Genomic DNA, 22,111 nt, shown 5'->3' with positions numbered 1-22,111 from the left:
GCTTCTGATGTGTAGTCACTGGTGTAGAGAGTGTTCAAATTTACACACAGCAAGATCTCACAAACAAATGTAAAGACAAGCTTTAGTGATGTTGATTGAAGGATAAATATTGGCCTGTCCTATTGTTAAAGTGCTGAGCATGGGATGCTTTATCCCTACAAGAGAGAGGGAACAGAATGCCATCGAAAACCCCACGTCAGAGTCATGGAGATTGTTTCCCAGGCAGAAGCACGAGGCTTCTTTCTGAAATTGCATAATGGTGTTGCAGGCTTGGCCAGCATTTACTGTCTACCTCTAATTGTCCACGGACAGTTAAGAGTCAATCCCATTGCTGTGGGTCTGGGGGTCACATAGACCAGACTGGGTAAAAACGACAGATTGCCTTCCCTCAAGAATGTCAGTGAATCAGATGGGTTTTTAAAAATAATTAACGGTGGTTACAGAATCACCATGAGGCTAAGAATGAGGAGTTAAAGGAAATCAGCATTAATAAAAACGTTGTACTGGAGAAATAAATGGGGCTGAAATTGATCAATCCTCAGGACCCAATAATAATCTACATCCAAGAGTGCTGAAGGAGGTGGCTATAGATTTAGTAAATGCATTGGTGGTTATCGTCCCACATTGCTCAGATTCTGCAATGATAATCTATTCTGAAGGATAGAATAAATAAACATCTGGAGAACAATTGGAAATAGTCAGCACAGGCTTGTCAAACAGGATTCCCATTCACAAGCTTGGAGATTTTTGAAGATGCAACACTCAAAATTGATAGATGCAGAGACAATGGACATTGTATACTTGAATACTAAGAAGACTTTTATAAAACGATTCTAAAAAGAAGTTGGTTTTAAAAAACCGAAGCACGTGGGTAAATGCAGGTAATATATTGGTATGAATTAAGAATTGGCTACAGACAGAAACCACAGAATCAAAATAAATGGGTCATTCTGGTCTTGGAGGCTGTGAATAGTAGGGTACCACAAGGACAGGTGCTTGGGCCACAGCTGTTCACAATCAACAGGAATGATTTGGAGGTGAGGATAAAATATTTGTAAATTTATGGACAATACAAAGCCAAGTGGGGATGCATGTTGGAAGGAAGCTTTTGACGGGGTAGTGATTGGAACCAGGGCCAGGTGGATCGCTGACTGAGATCCCTGATTGGGGTTGTTAACATGGGTCAATCAGGGAGCCCTGGCTGACATAAATAGGAGATTCAGAGTCTCCTCACTCTAGGGACTGGCTTTGAGCTGGCTAGTCACAGCCCACATATTTTGCACGTGTAAATAAAGGGTGACTCAGTAATGGGATAACTGTCTCAGTGGCAACGAGAGAAAACTGAAAATCCTTGAAAATTCACTCAACAGTCGTCTTTGAGTTGGGGTCAGCATTTCTGGTATCGTGCCTTCATTTGGCAGCTTGACTTATTCGATTCTGTCAAAGACTGGACCCAGTATGTGGAAAGAATGCAATATTTTTCCCAGGCAAATGACACTGGGGCAGAAGAAGAAAAATAATCCTTCCAACTGTTTGCAGAAGCACAGTATTTTCTGGTTATTAGGAACTTAACTTTCCCTGAGGCACCAGATACTAAAACAATTCGAGTTGACTGATTTAGTTAAGGAAGATTGACTCCAAATCTCCTCTAATTCTGAGACATTATTGGTATTACTCCACTGTTCAAGAACCAAGGGAATCCATAGCAGAATTTTTGACAAGGTCAAATCAACTGGCATAGGCATGGGATTTTAGGCTAGCCCTGAATGAGAGGCTCAGAGACAGTTTTGTTTGTGAATGTAGGTTTGCTCGCTGAGCTGGAAGGTTCATTTCCAAATGTTTTGTAACACTAAGTAACATCTTCAGTGGGCCTCCAGGCGAAGCACTGCTGATAATTCCTGCTTTCTATTTATATGTTTGGGTTTCTTTAGATTGGTGATGTCATTCCCAGTGGTGATGTCATTTCCTGTGGTGGGGTAGAAAACTAGCCACCAGGATACATGAATGTCAACTAGCCGCAAAACGACATGACCCTCTTTCACTAGTATCTTTACATACAAATAAGGAAGGACACCACTTCGATTGGGACAACTCATCCATCCTAGGACAAGCCAAACAGAGACACGCATGAGAATTCCTAGAAGCATGGCCTTCCAACCAGAACACTATCAACAAACACATCGAGTTAGACCCCATCGACCACCCCTGAGAAAAAGAACAGGAAATGACTCCATCACAGGAAATGACATCACCAACCCAAAGAAACCCAAACATATAAATAGAAAGCAGGAATTATCAGCAGTGCTTCACCTGGAGGCCCACTGAAGATGTTACCTAGGAGGGTGACAAAACGTCTGGAAATGAACCTTCCAGTTCAGCGAGCAAACCTACATCCAAAACCTCAACCTGAGGTACAAATCTTCTCAAAACTCACTAAGTGTTTTGTTTGGTACACAGGATTAATGATGTAACTACATAAAAGCATCTATCAGCTGAAACCCAACTGGACTTCAAATAGGTACAACATTTGGATTTGTCACTAGAAAATGCAGCAAGTAGTGCCTGGGAGCTATAGCCCCCCCCCCCCCCATTGGAAATGGACTCTGTCACTTGTCTGACTAGCTTGGAAAACACCATCTGTGTGTAGGTAATTACAGAGCCTCACACAGGGCATATCCCAAGCAAAGGAACCCTTGGCCAGCCCACAATAGAACCCCACAACAAAGCCAAGCCTCAGCCAAGTGGCTAAAAGGTTCTTCAGGATCTGGGCTGGCAGGTCAGTGTAGTTGCTGCCAGTGTGTGGGCTCAAGTAGAGTGCACATCCTCGAAAGACACCTACACATAGCTTGGAACAACTAAATTGCTTAGCAACATCCAAATCAGAACCAATTAAAATAAACATCTGGTTAAATGGTCACCTGGTTCCCATGGAGATCTATACTGGTGCAACTGGATCTGTCGTTGCAGAATCTGTCTTTAACAAGATTCACTCAGGACTCCAACCCTTAAGTTTGCACAAGACTCAGCCAGACTGGGAACACTGAGAAACTGTTACAGATTTTGGGTACGTCTTTGGTTCTGGTCTCCTATGAGAAGCAGTTGGTGCTGTTACCCCACAGCTTTTAGTAAGAGCAAGGGGTCCAACCTATTGGGATGAAATTGGTTGAGAACGATTCACCTTGATTGGCTCAACATTTTTCAATTAAGAAATGGCTGCCTGAGTGAAATCCTAATTAATTACCCTGATGTTTTTCAAGAAAGACCATCAAGGGAGCCAAGGCCACTTTACATGTTGGTCAGGAAGCAATTCTGTGATTTTTGCAAGGCCTGCTTGGTGCCAGTTGCCTCACTGGCAAAAGCAGAGGCAGAAATTAGGAAACTGAAGAGTAAGGGAATCATCAAGCCAGTGCAGTTTACAGAATGGGCAGGTAGATTTAAAATAGTAATGGAAAAGGGTAGACCAGATCTAAAAGTTGAAGTTCTAAATTGGAGAAAGGCCAATTTTGACGGTATTAGGCAAAAACATTCAAAAGCTGATTGGGGGCAGATGTTCACAGGTAAAGGAACGGCTAGGAAATGGGAAGCTTTCAGGAATGAGATAATGAGAGTCAAGAGAAAGTACATTCCTGTCAGGGGGAAAGAAAAGGCTGATAGGTATAGGGAATGCTGGATGACTAAAGAAATTGAGGGTTTGGTTAAGAAGAAGAAGGAAGCATATGTAAGGTATAGACAAGAGAGACTGAGTGAATCTTGACAATATAAAAGCACTAGGAGTATGCTTAAGAGGGAAATCAGGAGGACAAAACAGGGACATGAGATAGCTTTGGCAAATAGAGTTAGGTAGAATCTAAAGAATTTTTACAAATATATTAAGGACAAAAGGGTAACTAGGGAGAGAATAGGGCCCCTCAAAAGCGCCCTTTGTGTGGAACTGCAGGAGATGGGGTAAGATACTAAATGGGTATTTTGCATCAGTGTTTACTGTGGAAAAGGACGTGAAAGATATAGAATGTAGGGAATTAGATGGTGACACCTTGAAAAATGTCCATATTACAGAGGAGGAAGTGCTGGATCTCTTGAGATGCATAAAGGTGGATAAATCCCTGGGACCTGATCAGGTATACCGTAGAACTCTGTGGGAACTAGAGAAGTGATTGCTGGGCATCTTGCTGAGATATTTGTATCATCGATAGTCACAGGTGAGATGCCGGTAGATTGGGGGTTTGCTGATGTGATGCCACTGTTTAAGAAGGATGGTAAGGACAAGCCAGGGAACTATAGACCAGTGAGCCTGACATCGGTGGTGGGTCAGTTGTTGGAGGGAATCCTGAGGGACAGGATACACATGTATTTGAAAAGGCAAGGACTTATTAGGGATAGTGAACATGGCTTTGTGCGTGGGAAATCATGTCTCACAAACTTGATTGAGTTTTTTGAAGAAGTAACAAAGAGGATTAATGAGGGCAGAGCAGTGGATGTGATCTATATGGACTTCAGGAAGGCATTCGACAAGGTTCCCCAAGGGAGACTGATTAGCAAGGTTAGATCTCATGGAGTACAGGGAGAACTAGCCATTTGGAGATGGAACTGGCTCAAAGGTAGCAGGCAGAGGGTGGTGGTGGAGGGTTGTTTTTCAGACTGGAGGCCTGTGACCAGTGGAGTGCCACAAGAATCGGTGCTGGGTTCTCTACTTTTTGTCATTTCCATAAATGATTTGGATGCGAGCATAAGAGGTACAGTTAGTAAGTTTGCAGATGACACCAAAATTGGAGGTGTAGTAGACAGCGAAGAGGGTTACCTCAGATTACAACAGGATCTTGACCACATGGGCCAATGTGCTGAGAAGTAGCAGATGGAATTTAATTTAGATAAATGCGAGGTGCTGCATTTTGGGAAAGCAAATCTTAGCAGGACGGAAAAACTTAATGGTAAGGTCCGCGGGAGTGTTGCTGAACAAAGAGATCTTGGAGTGCAAGTTAATAGCTTCTTGAAAGCGGAGTCACAGGTAGATAAGATAGTGAAGAAGGCATTTGGTATGCTTTCCTTTATTGGTAAGAGTATTGAGTACGGGAGTTGGGAGGTCATGTTGCGGCTGTACAGGACATTGGTTAGGCCATTGTTGGAATATTGCGTGCAATTCTGGTCTCCTTCCTATTGGAAAGATGATGTGAAACTTGAAAGGGTTCAGAAAAGATTTACAAGGACGTTGCTAGGGTTGGAGGATTTGAGCTAAAGGGAGAGGCTGAACAGACTGGGACTGTTTTCCCTGGAGCGTTGGACGCTGAGGTTTATAGAGGTTTACAAAATTGAGGGGCATGGATAGGATAAATAGACAAAGTCTTTTCCCTCTGGTCGGGGAGTCCAGAACTAGAGGGCATAGGTTTAGGGTGAGAGGGGAAAGATATAAAAGGGACCTATGGGGCAACCTTTTCATGCAGAGGGTGATACGTGTATGGAATGAGCTGCCAAAAGGTGGAGGCTGGTACAATTGCAACATTTAAGAGGCAGCTGGATGGGTATATGAATAGGAAGGGTTTGGAGGGATATGGGCCGGGTGCTGGCAGGTGGGACGAGATTGGGTTGGGATATCTGGTCGGCATGGACGGGTTGGACCGAAGGGTCTGTTTCCATGTATTACGACTCTGTGACTGATCATACTGATTGTAAAGTCTGATGGCTCAGTTTGTTTTTGTGGGGATTTTAAGCAAACGGTAAATCACTTCTTGCAGTTGGATAAATACCCAATCCCTCACATAGAGCACTGATGCAGAAAGCTGATATGGGATGGGGTGTCCTTCACAAAGCTGGATATGAGCCACACCTATCTGCTATGGATCAAGGTTCCCAGAAGTATGCCACAATTAATACCAATATACAAGACTGCCATTTGACATATCATTAGCCTGTGTCCTTTTTCAGCAGGCCATGAAAAACTTTTTTACAAGGGCTGCCCCATGTTGCAATTTCATAGAATCCCTACAGTATGGAAACATGCCCTTCAGCCCAACAAGTCCATGCCGACCCTCCGAAGAATTTCCCACCCAAACCCATTCCCCTACTCTACATTTATTCCTGAACACTATGGGCAATGTAACATGGCCAATTCACCTAACCTGCACATCTTTGGATTATGGGAGGATGGGTGATGTGCTAATTACTGGGAAGACCATTAAAGAGTATCTGGAGAACTTGGACATCGTGCTTGAAGACCCCCCCCCTCCCTGTGGGTGTGTGCCTTCGAGGGGAACAATGGGTGTTCCAGGCACACCAAGTTAACTACTTGGGTTACAGAGTTAACAAAACTGGGTTACACCCGTTGGAAGATAATGTGAAGGCGATCAAAGGTGCCCTAGCTCTCATGTCGAACCTTGGGTCTTTCCTTGGATTGGTGAATTATTACAGGAAACTTGTACAGAACCTGGCCTCCATCTTTACACCTGCAGTTGAAAAAGGGTCAGCCTTGGAAATAGTCACTTAGCCAAGAAGTAGCCTTTAGGGAGGTGAAAAAGCAGCTATCATCCTCTAAGGTGTTGGCCCACGATGATCTGAAGTGAGATGTGGCGCTGTCACACAATGTCTCTCCATACGGTAGCAGGATAGTATTGGCTCATCCGTGACCCAATGGAGAGGAACGCTTCCCCAACTTTGGCTGATGTCAAATGCAAATACGGCCAGGTAGGAGGAAGGTCTGGTGGTCATCTTTGGTTTGAGAAAGTTCCACCAATATCTTTACAAATGTAAATTTATCATAGTATCGGACCATAAACCCCTGCTAGGATTACTTAAAGAAGACAATGTTGTGTTGCCCAGAGCTTCTGGTCAATTTCAGCAGTGGGCCCTCACCCTGTGTGTATCATTACCAGCTGCAACACTCTCTCTGGGAGGCCAAGTAAGAAAGGCCAATGTCTTGAGATGCCTCCCATTGGCAGATACTCCACCAGTGATGCCTTCCCTGGAAGAGTCCATTCTGATTCTAAACGTTCTGGTCACCGCTGAGGAAATCTGACAGTGGACACAAGGTGATCCTATCCTAGAGAAACTAAACGATTGATGGTCATGGGAGAGACAGAAGAGCCATCACAACCAGAGTTGAAACCTTTCTGGACATGGCAAGACCAGATCACCGTGGAGGACGGCATATTGCTGCGAAGAGGAAAAGTGATTGTCCCAAGTAAAGGCTGCCACTAGCTAATGACCAATCTCCTTCTTGGTCCACCAGGGGTTTCCAAAATGAAGACAATGGTGAGACGTTATGTCTGGTGGCCAGGGTTGGATGCAGAATAGCTGTGTTGGCAGGGCAGTGCCAAGAGTGCCAATAAGGACAGAAATTACTGCTGGCACTGCCCCACATTCATGGGAATGGCCGGGTAAACCCTGGACCTGATCACATGATGACTGTACTGGCTCAATGTTCCTGGTCACTGTGGGTGCCCACTCAGTGATTGGTCATGCATACAGTTCACTCAATAAATTCAGGGATGACGATTGAGAAGCTGACAGTGTTGTTGGTGATAGAGGGTCTCCCGGAAGTATTGTTCACAGACAATGGCAGGTCATTTCCCAGCACGGAGTTCAAGTATTTACAAAAGTCCAATGGCATTTGATATGTTCGGACAGATCCATACCATCCATCATCCAACAGTCTGGCAGAAACAGTGGTCTATACTCTGAAGGCAGGCTTAAAGAAACATAGGAGACAGTGAGGACTGCAGATGCTGGAGATCAGAGTTGAGAGTGTTGTGCTGGAAAAGCACAGCAGGTCAGGCTGCATCCGAGGAGCGGAAAATCGAGGTTTCGGGCATAAACCCTTCATCAGGATTTCACCTTGCTCCTGCTCCTCGGATGCTGCCTGACCTGCTTTACTTTTCCAGCACCACACTCTAGAGGCTTAAAGAAATGGCCTACAGTGTCACTCACTCCCACAATGTCCCGGTTCCTGTTCGATTATAGCACCACCCTGCAGAGACAGCTCCAGCAGACCTGCAGATTGGGAGAAGACTCCACAGTCCTCTACGTCCCCTCTATGCAAGAAAAACAGTTTACTTCAGGGGACAAAGTTTGGTGCCAGAACCACAGAAACGGCTTGTACAGGTTTGAGATGAGGTTGGCATGAGGGCAAGTCCCCTGACGGGCAGGTGAGGTGGTCCCGAACAAACACGTGGATCACCCGAAAGCCGTTACTTCATAAACAGGACAGCAGCAAAACATACCTGGCCCCTCAGAACAGCCAGAAAGGCCTTTCAGAAACAGTAGGTTCTCCTCCTCTGTCCGTTTCTAGGAAACCTCAGAGACGGAGATGAATGCAGCCTCGATATCATGACTGCTGAAAGAAGAGGAAACTCTCCCGAGATACTCCAGACACAAGAGAAGCGACAAGAGAAAGAACAGGCCAACATCCTAGGAGCTTTGAGGGAGTGGGGGGTGGAAATGTAGTGACTGGAGCTGAGGCCAGGTGGATCTCATTGATCGAGATCCTTGATTGCTGCTGTTGTTGCCTCCCTGGTGCCAGGATCAAGGATGTCTCAGAGAGGGTGCAGAATGTCCTCAAGGGGGACAGGGCCCAGCAGGGGGTCATTGTATACATTGCAACCAATGACATAGGAAGGGGAAAGGATGAGATTCTGAAGGGAAAATATAGAGTTAGGCAGGAATTTAAAAAGGAGGTCCTCGAGAGTAGTAATATCTGGATTACTCCCGGTGCAACAAACTAGTGAGGGCAGGAATAGGAGGAAAGAGCAGATGAATGCATGGCTGAGGAGCTGGTGTATGGGAGAAGGATTCACATTTTTGGATCGTTGGAATCTCTTCTGTGGTAGAAGTGAACTGTACAAGAAGGACGGATTGCACCTGAATTGGAAGAGGACTAATATACTGACAGGGAGATTTGTTAGAGCTGCTCGGGAGAACTTAAACTAGTAAGGTGGGGGGTGGGACCCAGGGAGATCGTGAGGAAAGAGATCAATCTGAGACTGGTACAGTTGAGAAAAGAAGCAAGTCAAACAGTCAGGGCAGGCAGGGACAAAGCAGAGAACAAGGGAGGACTGATAAATTAAACTCATTTATTTCAATGCAAGGGGCCTAACAGGGAAGGCAGATGAACTCAGGGCATGGTTAGGAACATGGGACTGTGATATCATACAGAAACATGGCTCATGGATGGGCAGGACTGGCAGCTTAATGTTCCAGGATACAAATGCTACAGGAAGGACAGAAAGGGAGGCAAGAGAGGAGGGGGAGTGGCCTTTTTGATAAGGGATAGCATTACGGCTGTGCTGAGGGAGGATATTCCCAGAAATACATCCAGGGAAGTTATTTGGGTTGAACTGAGAAATAAGAAAGGGATGATCACCTTATTGGGATTGTATTATAGACCCACCAATAGTCAGAGGGAAATTGAGAAACAAATTTGTAACCAGATCTTAGCTATCTGTAAGAATAATAGGGGAGTTATGGTCGGAGATTTTAACTTTCCGAACATCGACTGGGATTGGCATAGTGTTAAGGGTTTGATGGAGAGTAATTTGTTAAGTGTGTACAAGAAAATTTTCTGATTCAGTATGTGGATGTACCTTTCTGGAGAAGGTACAAAACTCGACCTACTCTTGGGAAATAAGGCCGGGCAGGTGACTGAGGTGTCAGTGGGGGAGCACTTTGGGGCCGGTGTGTGTTCTCTACTTCTGTGTTTTTAATGACTACAAAGATGTCATCCACATATCTGACCCAGAGTTTGGGTTGAATTTGCAGTAAGACTGTAAGAAAACACACACCGGATCATCAACGCCACACTCTCAGAAATCAGATGCATTAAAGAGGAAGAAAAGGACAACCAACTCCCATTCCTAAATGTGATGGTACAGAGAACACCGAACGGAGAATTCACCACAAAGGTATACAGGAAAGCCACACACACAGACCAAGTCCTGAACTACAAAAGCAACCACCCCAACATACACAAAAGAAGTTGCATCAAGACACTGTTCAAAAGGGCCACAACATGCTGCAGCACACCAGACCTGCAAAAAGAGGAAGAAGAACACCTCTATAATGTATTCGCCAAAAACTGATACCCCCGCAATTTCATCAACAGATGCCTAAGGGAAAGACAATGGAATGAGGACATGCCACAACCCAAAGGACTAGCCACGTCACCATACATCAAGAACATTTCTGAACTGACAGCCAGACTACTGCGACCACTAGGACTCATAACAGCACACAAACCAACAGCCACTCTCAGACAACAACTCACCAGGACAAAGGACCCGATATCCAGCATGAGCAAAACCAACAAAATCCCATGCAAGGACTGCACAAAACACTACATAGGACAAACAAGAAGACAGCTAACGATCCGTATCCATGAACACCAACTAGCCACAAAACAACACGACCAGCTATCCTTAGTAGCCACACACGCAGATGACAAGCAACATGAGTTCAACTGGGACAACACTACTATTATAGGGCAAGCTAAACAGAGAACAGCCAGGGAATTCCTAGACGCATGGCACTCATCCACAGATTCTATCAACAAACACATCGACCTGGACCCAATATACCGGCCACTGCAGCAGACAGCTGGAACTGACAATCGGAAGCGGCAGATACAAATCACTAAATGCTGGAGGAAACAACACAGAAGCGCTACACAGGAGGCTCCCAAGCACTGAGGATGTCATCTAGATGGGACGAAACGTCTGCAACACAAATCCCCAGCTCGTCGAACAGAACCACAACAGCAGTAGGAGTATACTGAAGAGGGAAATCAGGATGGCAAAAAGGGGACATGAGATAGCTTTGGCAAATAGAATTAAAGAGAATCCAAAGGGTTTTTACAAATACATTAAGGACAAAAAGGTAACTAGGGAGAGAATAGGGCCCCTCAAAGATCAGCATGGCGGCCTTTGTGTGGAGCCGCAGGAAATGGGGTAAGATACTAAAGGAGTATTTTGCATCAGTGTTTACTGTGGAAAAGGACGTGAAAGATTTAGATTAGATTAGATTAGATTACTTAGTGTGGAAACAGGCCCTTCGGCCCAACAAGTCCACACCGCCCCGCCGAAGCGCAACCCACCCATACCCATACATTTACCCCTTACCTAACACTACGGGCAATTTAGCATGGCCAATTCACCTGACCTGCACATCTTTGGATTGTGGGAGGAAACCGGAGCACCCGGAGGAAACCCACGCAGACACTGGGAGAACGTGCAAACTCCACACAGTCAGTCGCCTGAGGCAGGAATTGAACCCGGGTCTCTGGCGCTGTGAGGCAGCAGTTCTAACCACTGTGCCACCGTGCCGCCCACCAATATAGGGAAATAGACAGTGACATTTTGAAAAATGTCCATATTACAGAGGAGGAAGTGCTAGATGTTTTGAAATGCATAAAGGTGGATAAATCCCCAGGACCTGATCAGGTGAACCCTAGAACTCTGTGGGAAGCTGGAGAAGGCCTAGTGATTGCTAGGCCTGTTGCTAATATATTTGTATCATCGATAGTCACAGGTGAGGTGTCGGAAGACTGGAGGTTGGCAAACGTGGTGCCACTGTTTAAGAAGGGTGGTAAGGACAAGCCAGGGAACTATAGACCGGTGAGCCTGACGTCGGTGGTGGGCAAGTTGTTGGAGGGAATCCTGAGGGACAGGATTTACATGTATTTGAAAGGCAAGGACTGATTAAGGATAGTTAACATGACTTTATGCGTGGGAAATCATGTTTCACTAACTTGATTGAGCTTTTTTTGAAGTAGCAACAAAGAGGATTGATGAGGGCAGAGCTGTAGATGTGATCTATATGGACTTCAGTAAGGCATTTGACAAAGTTCCCCATGGGAGACTGGTTAGCAAAGTTAGATCTCATGGAATACAGGGAGAACTAGCCATTTGGATACAGAACTGGTTCAAAGGTAGAAGGCAGAGCGTGGTGGTGGAGGGTTGTTTTTCAGACTGGAGGCCTGTGACCAGTGGAGTGCCAAAAGGATCGGTGTTGGATCCACTACTTTTCGTCATTTGTAGATACGATTTGGATATGAGCCTAAAAGGTACAGTTAGTATGTTTGCAGATGACGCCAAAGTTGGAGGTGTAGTTGACAGTGAAGAAGGTTACCTCAGATTACAATTCTGGTCTCTTTTCTATCGGAAGGACGTTGTGAAACTTGAAAGGATTTCAGAAAAGATTTACAAGGATGTTGCCAGGGTTGGAGGATTTGACCTATAGGGAGAGGCTGAATAGGCCTAGCACTGCTTTTCCTGTAGTGCAGAGGCTGAGGGGTGACCTTGTAGAGGTTTATAAAATCATGAGGGGCATGGATAGGATAAATATAAAAGGTCTTTTCCCTGGGGTGAGGGAGTCCAGAACTAGAGGGCATAGGTTTTGGGTGAGAGGGGAAAGATATAAAAGAGATCTACGGGGCAATCTTTTCACGCAGAGTGTGGTGCGTGTATGGAATGAGCTGCCAGAGGAAGTGGTGGAGGCTGGTACAATTGCAACATTTAAAAGGCATTTGGATGGTTATATGAATAGGAAGGGTTTGGAGGGATATGGGCCGGGTGCTGGCAAGTGGGACTAGATTGGGTTGGGATATCTGGTTGGCATGGATGGGTTGAACCGAAGAGTCTGTTTCTGTGCTGTACATCTCTATGACTCTGTTGACTGAGCCAATCAGGGTACCCTACCTGACAGATGTAAACAGGAATGTCAGAAAGTCTGATTTCAAGGACTGGCTTGGAGCTGGCTGGTCAGAGCCCGGACATTTTACACTCGTAAATAAAGGGTGACCTGGTGACAGGATACTGGCCTCTTGCAGTTATTTCAAGCAAGAAAATGGCAGATGCAATATCATGTGGAAACATGGGGAACCACTATGGGACAGTGGTTCTGAAATGGAAGAGAGATTGGAAAGTGTAGATGTCCAAAAGAACCTGGATGACCTTGTCAAGAAGTCACTGAAGATTAACATTCAGGTGCAGCAGGCTATTAGGAAGCTCATGGAATATTTATTGTCAGAAAATTTGAGGACAGGAGGAGAGGAGTTTTGCTTCAGCTGTACAGGAACCTGTCTACAGTGCACCTGGGGTAGTGTGTAAATTTTGGTCTCCTCCTCTCAGGAAAGAATGCATTGCCCCTGAGGGAGTGCAGCGGAGGTTCATCCAACTGATTCCCAGGACTGTCTATGGAGAGCGATTGGGAAATCTGGATCTGTGTTCTCTGGAGTTTCAAACAATGAGAGATGATCTCACTGAAATTTACAAAATACTGAAGGGGATAGACAAATGTAGCTAAGATGTTTCCCCTGGTTGGGAAACTAGAACTGGGGGAACACAATTTATAAAATAAGGGCAAGTTGCTATTTAGGACTGAGATGAAGCTTATTTTTTAATGTGAAGTGTTTGTGAACCTTTGGAATTCTCTACCACGGAGGGCTGCAAAGGTTCATTGAGTATATTTCAAGTAATGGTTGATAAATTTCAGATTATCAATCGCTTACAGTGTTAGAAGGATGGGGTGACTAAAAGGCATTAAGTGTTCAATCAGCAACGATTGTACTGAATGGCCAGGCAGACTCAATGAGCTTACATAGCCTATTTTAACATGTTTTATTTCAAATTTTATTGAATTCAAGTTTCCCCATTCATCAGAGTGAGCTTTGAACTCATGCCCCTAGAACATTCAGAGTACAGAAGGGGTCTTTGCCACAAACACAGTCTCTGGAGTACAATCTGTGAGAATGTGAAGTTGCCCACTTTGGTTTGAAGAATGAAAGAGGAAGCATATTATCTGAATGGAGAGATGTTGCAGATCTCGGATAAAGAGGGATCCAGGTGTTCTCAGGAATGAAATCACAAAGGATTAGTATATAGCTGCAGCAAGTAATGAGGAAAGCTAATAGAATATTATCATTTCTGCAGCTGTCTAAGACATTGATCAGGCCGCTTTTGATGTACTGAGTACAAATCTGATCTCTCTGCTATAGGAGGAATGTTATTAAACTGGAAAGATTTACAGAATTTTCTAACAAAAGATTTACAAGGATGTTACTGGGACTTGAGTTTCAAGGAGAGGCTGGATAATCTGGGACTTTTCCCCTGGAGCAGAGGAGGTTGATGGGTGACCTTATGATGTCATGAGGAGCATAGCTATTGTAAATAGAAAAGATCCTTTCCCTAGGGTAGGAGAGTTCCAAACTAGAGGGCATAACTTTAAGGTAAGAGGAGAAAGATTTAAGAGGGACCGGAGGGGTAACTTTTTCCACACACACAGTGGTTTATATGTGGAATGAACTGACTAAGGAAGTGGTGGCTGCAGGTAGAGTGACAACATTTAAAAGACATTTGGATAAGTACATGAATAGGAAAGGTTTAGAGGGATATGGACCGAATGCAGGCAAAAGGGACTAATTTAGTTTGGGAAACCTGATCAACATTGATGTGTTGGACCAAAGAGTTTGTTTCTGTGCTGTATGAGTCTCTAAATGTCCCTCTTCTGCTTCTTGTTCATGGGTTAGGGAAAGGCATTAAGAAATAAATATATAGTGAGAGGGACAGAAGCAATGACAGAGGAGAGATGCAGGGACAGAGTCAATGGAATCAGAAGTTAACAAGTATTTGTCAATTTCATAACAAATAAACAACAGACATTGATGGTGAAAGTTAACTGGTTTTTTCTCCACAGAAGTTGCCAGCCCTGCTGAGTTTTACAAGATCAAGCAATTTCATGGTTTTGTTTCACATCTCCAACGTTCACAGTTCGATGTTTCATTATAAGTAAACTTTTCCAAAATGTTTGGTTACTTTTAATCTTTCTCTGACAAATCATTAAAATCTTACCTTTAATGTGACTGTCCCTTTTTCTGCAAGAAAAACACAAAATACAACCGTTTTAAATGACTGACATGTTCTATGATCAGTTTCACATCTTTTATTAAACAAGCAGGGCTCAGCAAAAATTGCCACAAAAACCCATTGACAGAACTTACCGAAGACAGAGCCTTGACCATGAGCGACGACCGCCCCTTTCGTGACCAGCTGGACCTGGACTTTTGTTTCCTTAACTGGATTAAAAATGGTGACACTGACCACCCCCTTCAGGCCTGCACGAAAAACTGAGGGAGCTGACACCAGGTAACCCCTAGAACACAGCAACTACAGTTAACAGTCAATATCCCCTCCCAGACAAACAGTTACCTCCTCCAACCCAAAACCAAAACCTAACCTGGCCATGCACCCCACACTCTCTCTCACATACGCATACTCACTCTTGTCAAACTCACCCACCTTCACATTCACGCTCTCATACGCACACTCGCACGTGCACTCTCACCCAGTCTCTCACGCACACTCTCTCACATTCCTTTGCTCGCACACGTTCTTACTCTCTCCCTCTCATATGCTCACTTGCACTCTCTCTCGCGTTCATTCGCGCTCTCTCACTCGCGCTCTCTCTCTCGTGCACGCGCTCTCACTCTCGCGCTTGCTCATGCTCACTCACTCTCTTACTTACGCTCTCTCGCGATCTCTCATGCACGCTCTCGCTCACACGCTTTCTCTCACGTGCACGCTCTCTCACCTGCGCTCTCTCTCATGCGCACTCTTTCACTCTCGTGCACGCTCTCTCACTTGCGCTCTCTCATGCGTGCTCTCTCACTCACTCTCCCGCGCTCGCTCGCTCGCGCGCTCTCGCTCCCTCGTGCTCTCTCGCTCCCTCACTCGTGCTCTCTCCCTCCCTCGCGCTCTCGCTCCCTTGCGTTCTCTCGCTGAACGCTCTCTCTCACGTGCATGTTCTCTCGTGCATGCTCTCTCACTCTCTCCCTCGCTTGTGCTCTCTCCCTCCCTCGCGCTCTCTCACTCACGCGCACTCTCTCCCTCCCTCACTGGCGCTCTCTCGCGTTCTTTCGCTCCCTCGCGCTCTCTCACTACCTCTCTCACGCGCTCGCCCTCTCTCACGCTCCCTCTCTAACTCGCTGGCGCTCTCTCGCTCCCTTGCACTCACTGCTCCCTCACGCTCTTTCGCGATCTCGCTGGCACTCTCTCACTCGCTGGCGTTCTCTCGCTCCCTCGCGCTCTCTCGCTTCCTTGCGCTCTCTCACTTGCGCTCTTTCACTCCCTGGCGAACTCTCGCTCCCTCGCGATCTCTCGCTTCCTTGCGCTCTCTCGCTCCTTTGCGCTCTCGCTGGCGCTCTCTCACTCGCTGGCGTTCTCTCGCTCCCTCATGCTCCCTCGCGCTCTCTCGCTCCCTCGCGCTCTTGCTCGCGCTCTCTCGCTCCCTCGCGCTCTTGCTCGCGCTCTCTCGCTCCCTTACGCTCACTGCTCCCTCGCGTTCTCGCTGGTGCTCTCTCACTCGCTGGCATTCTCTCGCTCCCTCACACTCTTTCGTGGTCCCTCACGCTCCCTCGCGCTCTCTCGCTCGCAATCTCTCGCTCCCTCGGTCTCGCTCCCTCGCGCTCTCTCACTCCCGCGCTCTCTCCCTCCCTCGTGCTCTCACTCCCGCGCTCTCTCCCTCCCTCGTGCTCTCACTCGTGTGCTCTCTCCCTCCCTCGCTGGCGCTCTCTCGTGCTCTTTCGCGCTCTCTCCCTCGCGCTCACCCTCTCTCACTCGCGCTCACCCTCTCTCATGCTCCCTCTCTAACTCGCTCGCGATCTCTCGCTCCCTCCCGCTCTCTCGCTCGCGATCTCTCGCGATCTCTCGCTCCCTCCCGCTCTCTCGCTCGCGATCTCTCGCGATCTCTCGCTCCCTCCCGCTCTCTCGCTCGCGATCTCTCGCTCCCTCCCGCTCTCTCGCTCGCGATCTCTCGCTCCCTCCCGCTCTCTCGCTCGCGATCTCTCGCTCCCTCCCGCTCTCTCGCTCGCGATCTCTCGCTCCCTCCCGCTCTCTCGCTCGCGATCTCTCGCTCCCTCCCGCTCTCTCGCTCGCGATCTCTCGCTCCCTCCCGCTCTCTCGCTCGCGATCTCTCGCTCAATCCCGCTCTCTCGCTCGCGATCTCTCGCTCCCTCCCCCTCTCTCGCTCGCGATCTCTCGCTCCCTCCCCCTCTCTCGCTCGCGATCTCTCGCTCCCTCCCTCTCTCTCGCTCCCTCCCCCTCTCTCGCTCCCTCCCCCTCTCTCGCTCCCTCCCCCTCTCTCGCTCCCTCCCCCTCTCTCGCTCCCTCCCCCTCTCTCGCTCCCTCCCCCTCTCGCGCTCCCTCGCGCGCTCTCGCTCTCTCGCTCTCTCTCGCTCCCTCGCGCTCTCTCGCTTCCTCGATCTCTCTCGCTCGCTGGCGTTCTGTCGCTCCCTCACGCTCTCTCGCTCCTTCGCGCTCTCTCCCTCTCCCTCAGGCTGTCTCGCTCGCTGGCGTGCTCGCGCTCTCTCACTTCCTCGTGCTCGCTCGCTCCTTCGCGAGCTCTCGCTTCCTTGCGCTCCTTCGCGCTCTCTCGCTTCCTCGATTCTCTCGCTCCCTCCCTCACGCTCTCTCGCTCCCTCGCACTCCCTCGATCTCTCTCGCTCCCTCTCGCTCCCTCTCGCTCCCTCTCGCTCCCTCGCGCTCCCTCGCGCTCCCTCTCGCTCCCTCGCGCTCCCTCGCGCTCCCTCTCGCTCCCTCGCGCTCCCTCGCGCTCCCTCTCGCTCCCTCTCGCTCCCTCTCGCTCCCTCGCGCTCCCTCGCGCTCCCTCGCGCTCCCTCGCGCTCCCTCGCGCTCTCTCGCTCCCTCTCGCTCCCTCGCGCGCTCTCGCTCCCTCGCTCCCTCGCGCGCTCTCGCTCCCTCGCTCCCTCGCGCGCTCTCGCTCCCTCGCGCGCTCTCGCTCCCTCTCGCTCCCTCGCGCGCTCTCGCTCCCCTCGCTCCCTCGCGCGCTCTCGCTCCCTCGCGCGCTCTCGCTCCCTCGCTCCCTCGCGCGCTCTCGCTCCCTCGCGCGCTCTCGCTCCCTCGCGCGCTCTCGCTCCCTCGCGCTCTCTCTCGCTCCCTCGCTCCCTCGCGCGCTCTCGCTCCCTCGCGCTCTCTCGCTCCCTCGCTCCCTCGCGCGCTCTCGCTCCCTCGCGCGCTCTCGCTCCCCCTCTCCCTCGCGCGCTCTCGCTCCCTCGCGCGCTCTCGCTCCCTCGCGCGCTCTCGCTCCCTCGCGCGCTCTCGCTCCCTCGCGCTCTCTCGCTCCCTCGCGCTCTCTCGCTCCCTCGCGCTCTCTCGCTCCCTCGCGCTCTCTCGCTCCCTCGATCTCTCTCGCTCTCTCGCTCCCTCGATCGCTCTCGCTCCCTCGCTCCCTCGATCGCTCTCGCTCCCTCGCGCTCCCTCGCGCTCCCTCGCGCTCCCTCGCGCTCTCTCGCTCTCTCGCTCCCTCGCGCGCTCTCGCTCCCTCGCGCGCTCTCGCTCTCTCGCTCCCTCGATCTCTCTCGCTCCCTCGCGCTCCCTCTCGCTCCTTCGCGCTCCCTCGCGCTCCCTCTCGCTCCCTCTCGCTCCCCTCGCGCTCCCTCGATCTCTCTCGCTCCCTCGATCTCTCTCGCTCCCTCGATCTCTCTCGCTCCCTCGCGCTCCCTCGCGCTCCCTCGCGCTCCCACTCGCTCCCTCTCGCTCCCTCTCGCCCCCTCGCTCTCTCTCGCTCCCTCGCTCTCTCTCGCTCCCTCGATCTCTCTCGCTCCCTCGATCTCTCTCGCTCCCTCGCGCTCTCTCGCTCCGTCGCGTGCTCTCGCTCCGTCGCGTGCTCTCGCTCCGTCGCGTGCTCTCGCTCCGTCGCGTGCTCTCGCTCCGTCGCGTGCTCTCGCTCCGTCGCGTGCTCTCGCTCCGTCGATCTCTCTCGCTCCCTCGATCTCTCTCGCTCCCTCGATCTCTCTCGCTCCCTCGCGCTCTCTCGCTCCCTCGATATATCTCGCTCCCTCGCGCTCTCTCGCTCCCTCGATCTCTCTCGCTCCCTCGATCTCTCTCGCTCCCTCGCGCTCTCTCGCTCCCTGCGCTCTCTCGCTCCCTCGCGCTCTCTCGCTCCCTCGCGCTCTCTCGCTCCCTCGATCTCTCTCGCTCACTCGCGCTCTCTCGCTCACTCGCGCTCTCTCGCTCCCTCGCGCTCTCTCGCTCCCTCGATCTCTCTCGCTCACTCGCGCTCTCTCGCTCTCCCTCTCGCTCCCTCGCGCTCCCTCGCGCTCCCTCGCGCTCTCTCGCTCCCTCGCGCTCCCTCGCGCTCCCTCGCGCTCCCTCGCGCTCTCTCGCTCCCTCGATCTCTCTCGCTCCCTCGATCTCTCTCGCTCCCTCGATCTCTCTCGCTCTCTCGCTCACTCGCGCTCCCTCGCTCCCTCGCTCCCTCGCGCTCCCTCGCTCCCTCGCGCTCCCTCGCTCCTCGCGCTCCCTCGCGCTCTCTCGCTCCCTCGCGCTCTCTCGCTCCCTCGCGCTCTCTCTCGCTCCCTCGCGCTCTCTCTCGCTCCCTCGCGCTCTCTCTCGCTCCCTCGCGCGCTCTCTCGCTCCCTCGCGCGCTCTCTCGCTCCCTCGCGCGCTCTCTCGCTCCCTCGCGCTCTCTCGCTCCCTCGCGCTCTCTCGCTCCCTCGCGCTCTCTCGCTCCTCGCGCTCTCTCGCTCCCTCGCGCTCTCTCGCTCCCTCGCGCTCTCTCGCGCTCCCTCGCGCTCCCTCGCGCTCCCTCGCTCCCTCGTGCTCTCTCGCTCCCTCGTGCTCTCTCGCTCCCTCGCGCGCTCGCGTTCCCTCGCGCTCCCTCGCGCTCCCTCGCGCTCTCTCGCTCACTCGTGCTCCCTCGCGCTCTCTCGCGCTCTCTCGCGCTCTCTCGCGCTCTCTCGCGCTCCCTCGCTCCCTCGCTCCCTCGCTCCCTCGCTCCCTCGCTCCCTCGCGCTCTCTCGCTCCCTCGCGCTCTCTCGCTCCCTCGCGCTCTCTCGCTCCCTCGCGCTCTCTCGCTCCCTCGCTCCCTCGCGCTCTCTCGCTCCCTCTCGCTCCCTCTCGCTCCGTCGCGTGCTCTCGCTCCGTCGATCTCTCTCGCTCCGTCGATCTCTCTCGCTCCGTCGATCTCTCTCGCTCCCTCGATCTCTCTCGCTCCCTCGATCTCTCTCGCTCCCTCGATCTCTCTCGCTCCCTCGATCTCTCTCGCTCCCTCGATCTCTCTCGCTCCCTCGCGCTCTCTCGCTCCCTCGATCTCTCTCGCTCCCTCGATCTCTCTCGCTCCCTCGATATATCTCGCTCCCTCGATCTCTCTCGCTCCCTCGCGCTCTCTCGCTCCCTCGATCTCTCTCGCTCCCTCGCGCTCTCTCGCTCCCTCGATCTCTCTCGCTCACTCGCGCTCTCGCTCACTCGCGCTCTCTCGCTTCCTCGCGCTCCTTCGCGCTCTCTCGCTTCCTCGCGCTCCTTCGCGCTCTCTCGCTTCCTCGCGCTCCTTCGCGCTCTCTCGCTTCCTCGCGCTCCTTCGCGCTCTCTCGCTTCCTCGCGCTCCTTCGCGCTCTCTCGCTTCCTCGCGCTCCTTCGCGCTCTCTCGCTTCCTCGCGCTCCTTCGCGCTCTCTCGCTTCCTCGCGCTCCTTCGCGCTCTCTCGCTTCCTCGCGCTCCTTCGCGCTCTCTCGCTTCCTCGCGCTCCTTCGCGCTCTCTCGCTTCCTCGCGCTCCTTCGCGCTCTCTCGCTTCCTCGCGCTCCTTCGCGCTCTCTCGCTTCCTCGCGCTCCTTCGCGCTCTCTCGCTTCCTCGCGCTCCTTCGCGCTCTCTCGCTTCCTCGCGCTCCCTCGCGCTCTCTCGCTTCCTCGCGCTCCTTCTCGCTTCCTCGCGCTCTCTCGCATCCTCGCGCTCTCTCGCTTCCTCGCGCTCTCTCGCTTCCTCGCGCTCTCTCGCTTCCTCGCGCTCCTTCTCGCTTCCTCGCGCTCTCTCGCTTCCTCGCGCTCCTTCTCGCTTCCTCGCGCTCCTTCTCGCTTCCTCGCGCTCTCTCGCTTCCCCTCGCTCCTTCTCGCTTCCTCGCTCCTTCTCGCTTCCTCGCTCCTTCTCGCTTCCTCGCGCTCTCTCGCTTCCTCGCGCTCTCTCGCTTCCTCGCGCTCCTTCGCGCTCTCTCGCTTCCTCGCGCTCCTTCGCGCTCTCTCGCTTCCTCGCGCTCCTTCGCGCTCTCTCGCTTCCTCGCGCTCCTTCGCGCTCTCTCGCTTCCTCGCGCTCCCGCGCTCCTTCGCGTTCCTTCGCGCTCTCTCGCTCCCTCGCGCTCTCTCGCTCCCTCGCGCTCTCTCGCTCCCTCGATCTCTCTCGCTCCCTCGCGCGCTCTCGCTCCCTCGCGCGCTCTCGCTCCCTCGATCTCTCTCGCTCCCTCGCGCGCTCTCGCTCCCTCGCGCGCTCTCGCTCCCTCGCGCGCTCTCGCTCCCTCGCGCGCTCTCGCTCCCTCGCGCTCTCTCGTTCCCTCGCGCTCTCTCGCTCCCTCTATCTCTCTCGCACCCTCCCTCCCTCTCGCTCTCTCGCGCTCGCTGGTGTTCTCTCGCTCCCTCGCAATCTCTCGCTTCCTCGTGCTCTCTCGCTCGCGCTCTCTCGCTTCCTCGATATCTCTCGCTCGCTGGCGTTCTGTCGCTCCCTCGCGCTCTCTCGCTCCGTAGCACGCTCTCACTCGCGCTCTCTCGCTTCCTCGATCTCTCTCGCTCTCGCTCCCTCCCGCTGTCTCGCTCCCTCCCGCTGTCTCGCTCCCTCCCGCTGTCTCGCTCCCTCCCGCTCCCTCGCTCCCCTCCCGCTCCCTCGCTCCCTCCCGCTCCCTCGCTCCCTCCCGCTCCCTCGCGCTGTCTCGCTCCCTCGCGCTGTCTCGCTCCCTCGCGCTGTCTCGCTCCCTCGCGCTGTCTCGCTCCCTCGCGCTGTCTCGCTCCCTCGCGCTGTCTCGCTCCCTCGCGCTGTCTCGCTCCCTCGCGCTGTCTCGCTCCCTCGCGCTGTCTCGCTCCCTCGCGCTGTCTCGCTCCCTCGCGCTGTCTCGCTCCCTCGCGCTGTCTCGCTCCCTCGCGCTGTCTCGCTCCCTCGCGCTGTCTCGCTCCCTCGCGCTGTCTCGCTCCCTCGCGCTGTCTCGCTCCCTCGCGCTGTCTCGCTCCCTCGCGCTGTCTCGCTCCCTCGCGCTGTCTCGCTCCCTCGCGCTGTCTCGCTCCCTCGCGCTGTCTCGCTCCCTCGCGCTGTCTCGCTCCCTCGCGCTGTCTCGCTCCCTCGCGCTGTCTCGCTCCCTCGC

At 51.9% G+C, this 22,111-nt stretch overlaps 1 protein-coding gene across 1 annotated transcript in view; it reads right to left on the bottom strand.

Annotated features, from left to right (window-relative positions):
- The window catches only part of cpamd8 (C3 and PZP like alpha-2-macroglobulin domain containing 8), a 507,250-nt gene that overhangs the window by 483,499 nt on the left and 1,640 nt on the right, over positions 1–22,111 (bottom strand). Inside the window, 2 exon segments of the mRNA XM_087975878.1 lie at positions 14,829–14,851; positions 14,978–15,129. Of these exon segments, the coding sequence (XP_087832004.1) occupies positions 14,829–14,851; positions 14,978–15,129 (175 nt within the window).

The sequence above is a fragment of the Chiloscyllium plagiosum genome, unplaced genomic scaffold, assembly GCF_037043375.1.
Source record: "Chiloscyllium plagiosum isolate Xiang-an unplaced genomic scaffold, Cpla_swu_hap1 HiC_scaffold_28, whole genome shotgun sequence".
NCBI lineage: Eukaryota > Metazoa > Chordata > Chondrichthyes > Orectolobiformes > Hemiscylliidae > Chiloscyllium > Chiloscyllium plagiosum.
The sequence above is the reverse complement of the archived record's forward strand: the minus strand, read 5'-3'. Positions and strand labels throughout refer to the sequence as shown.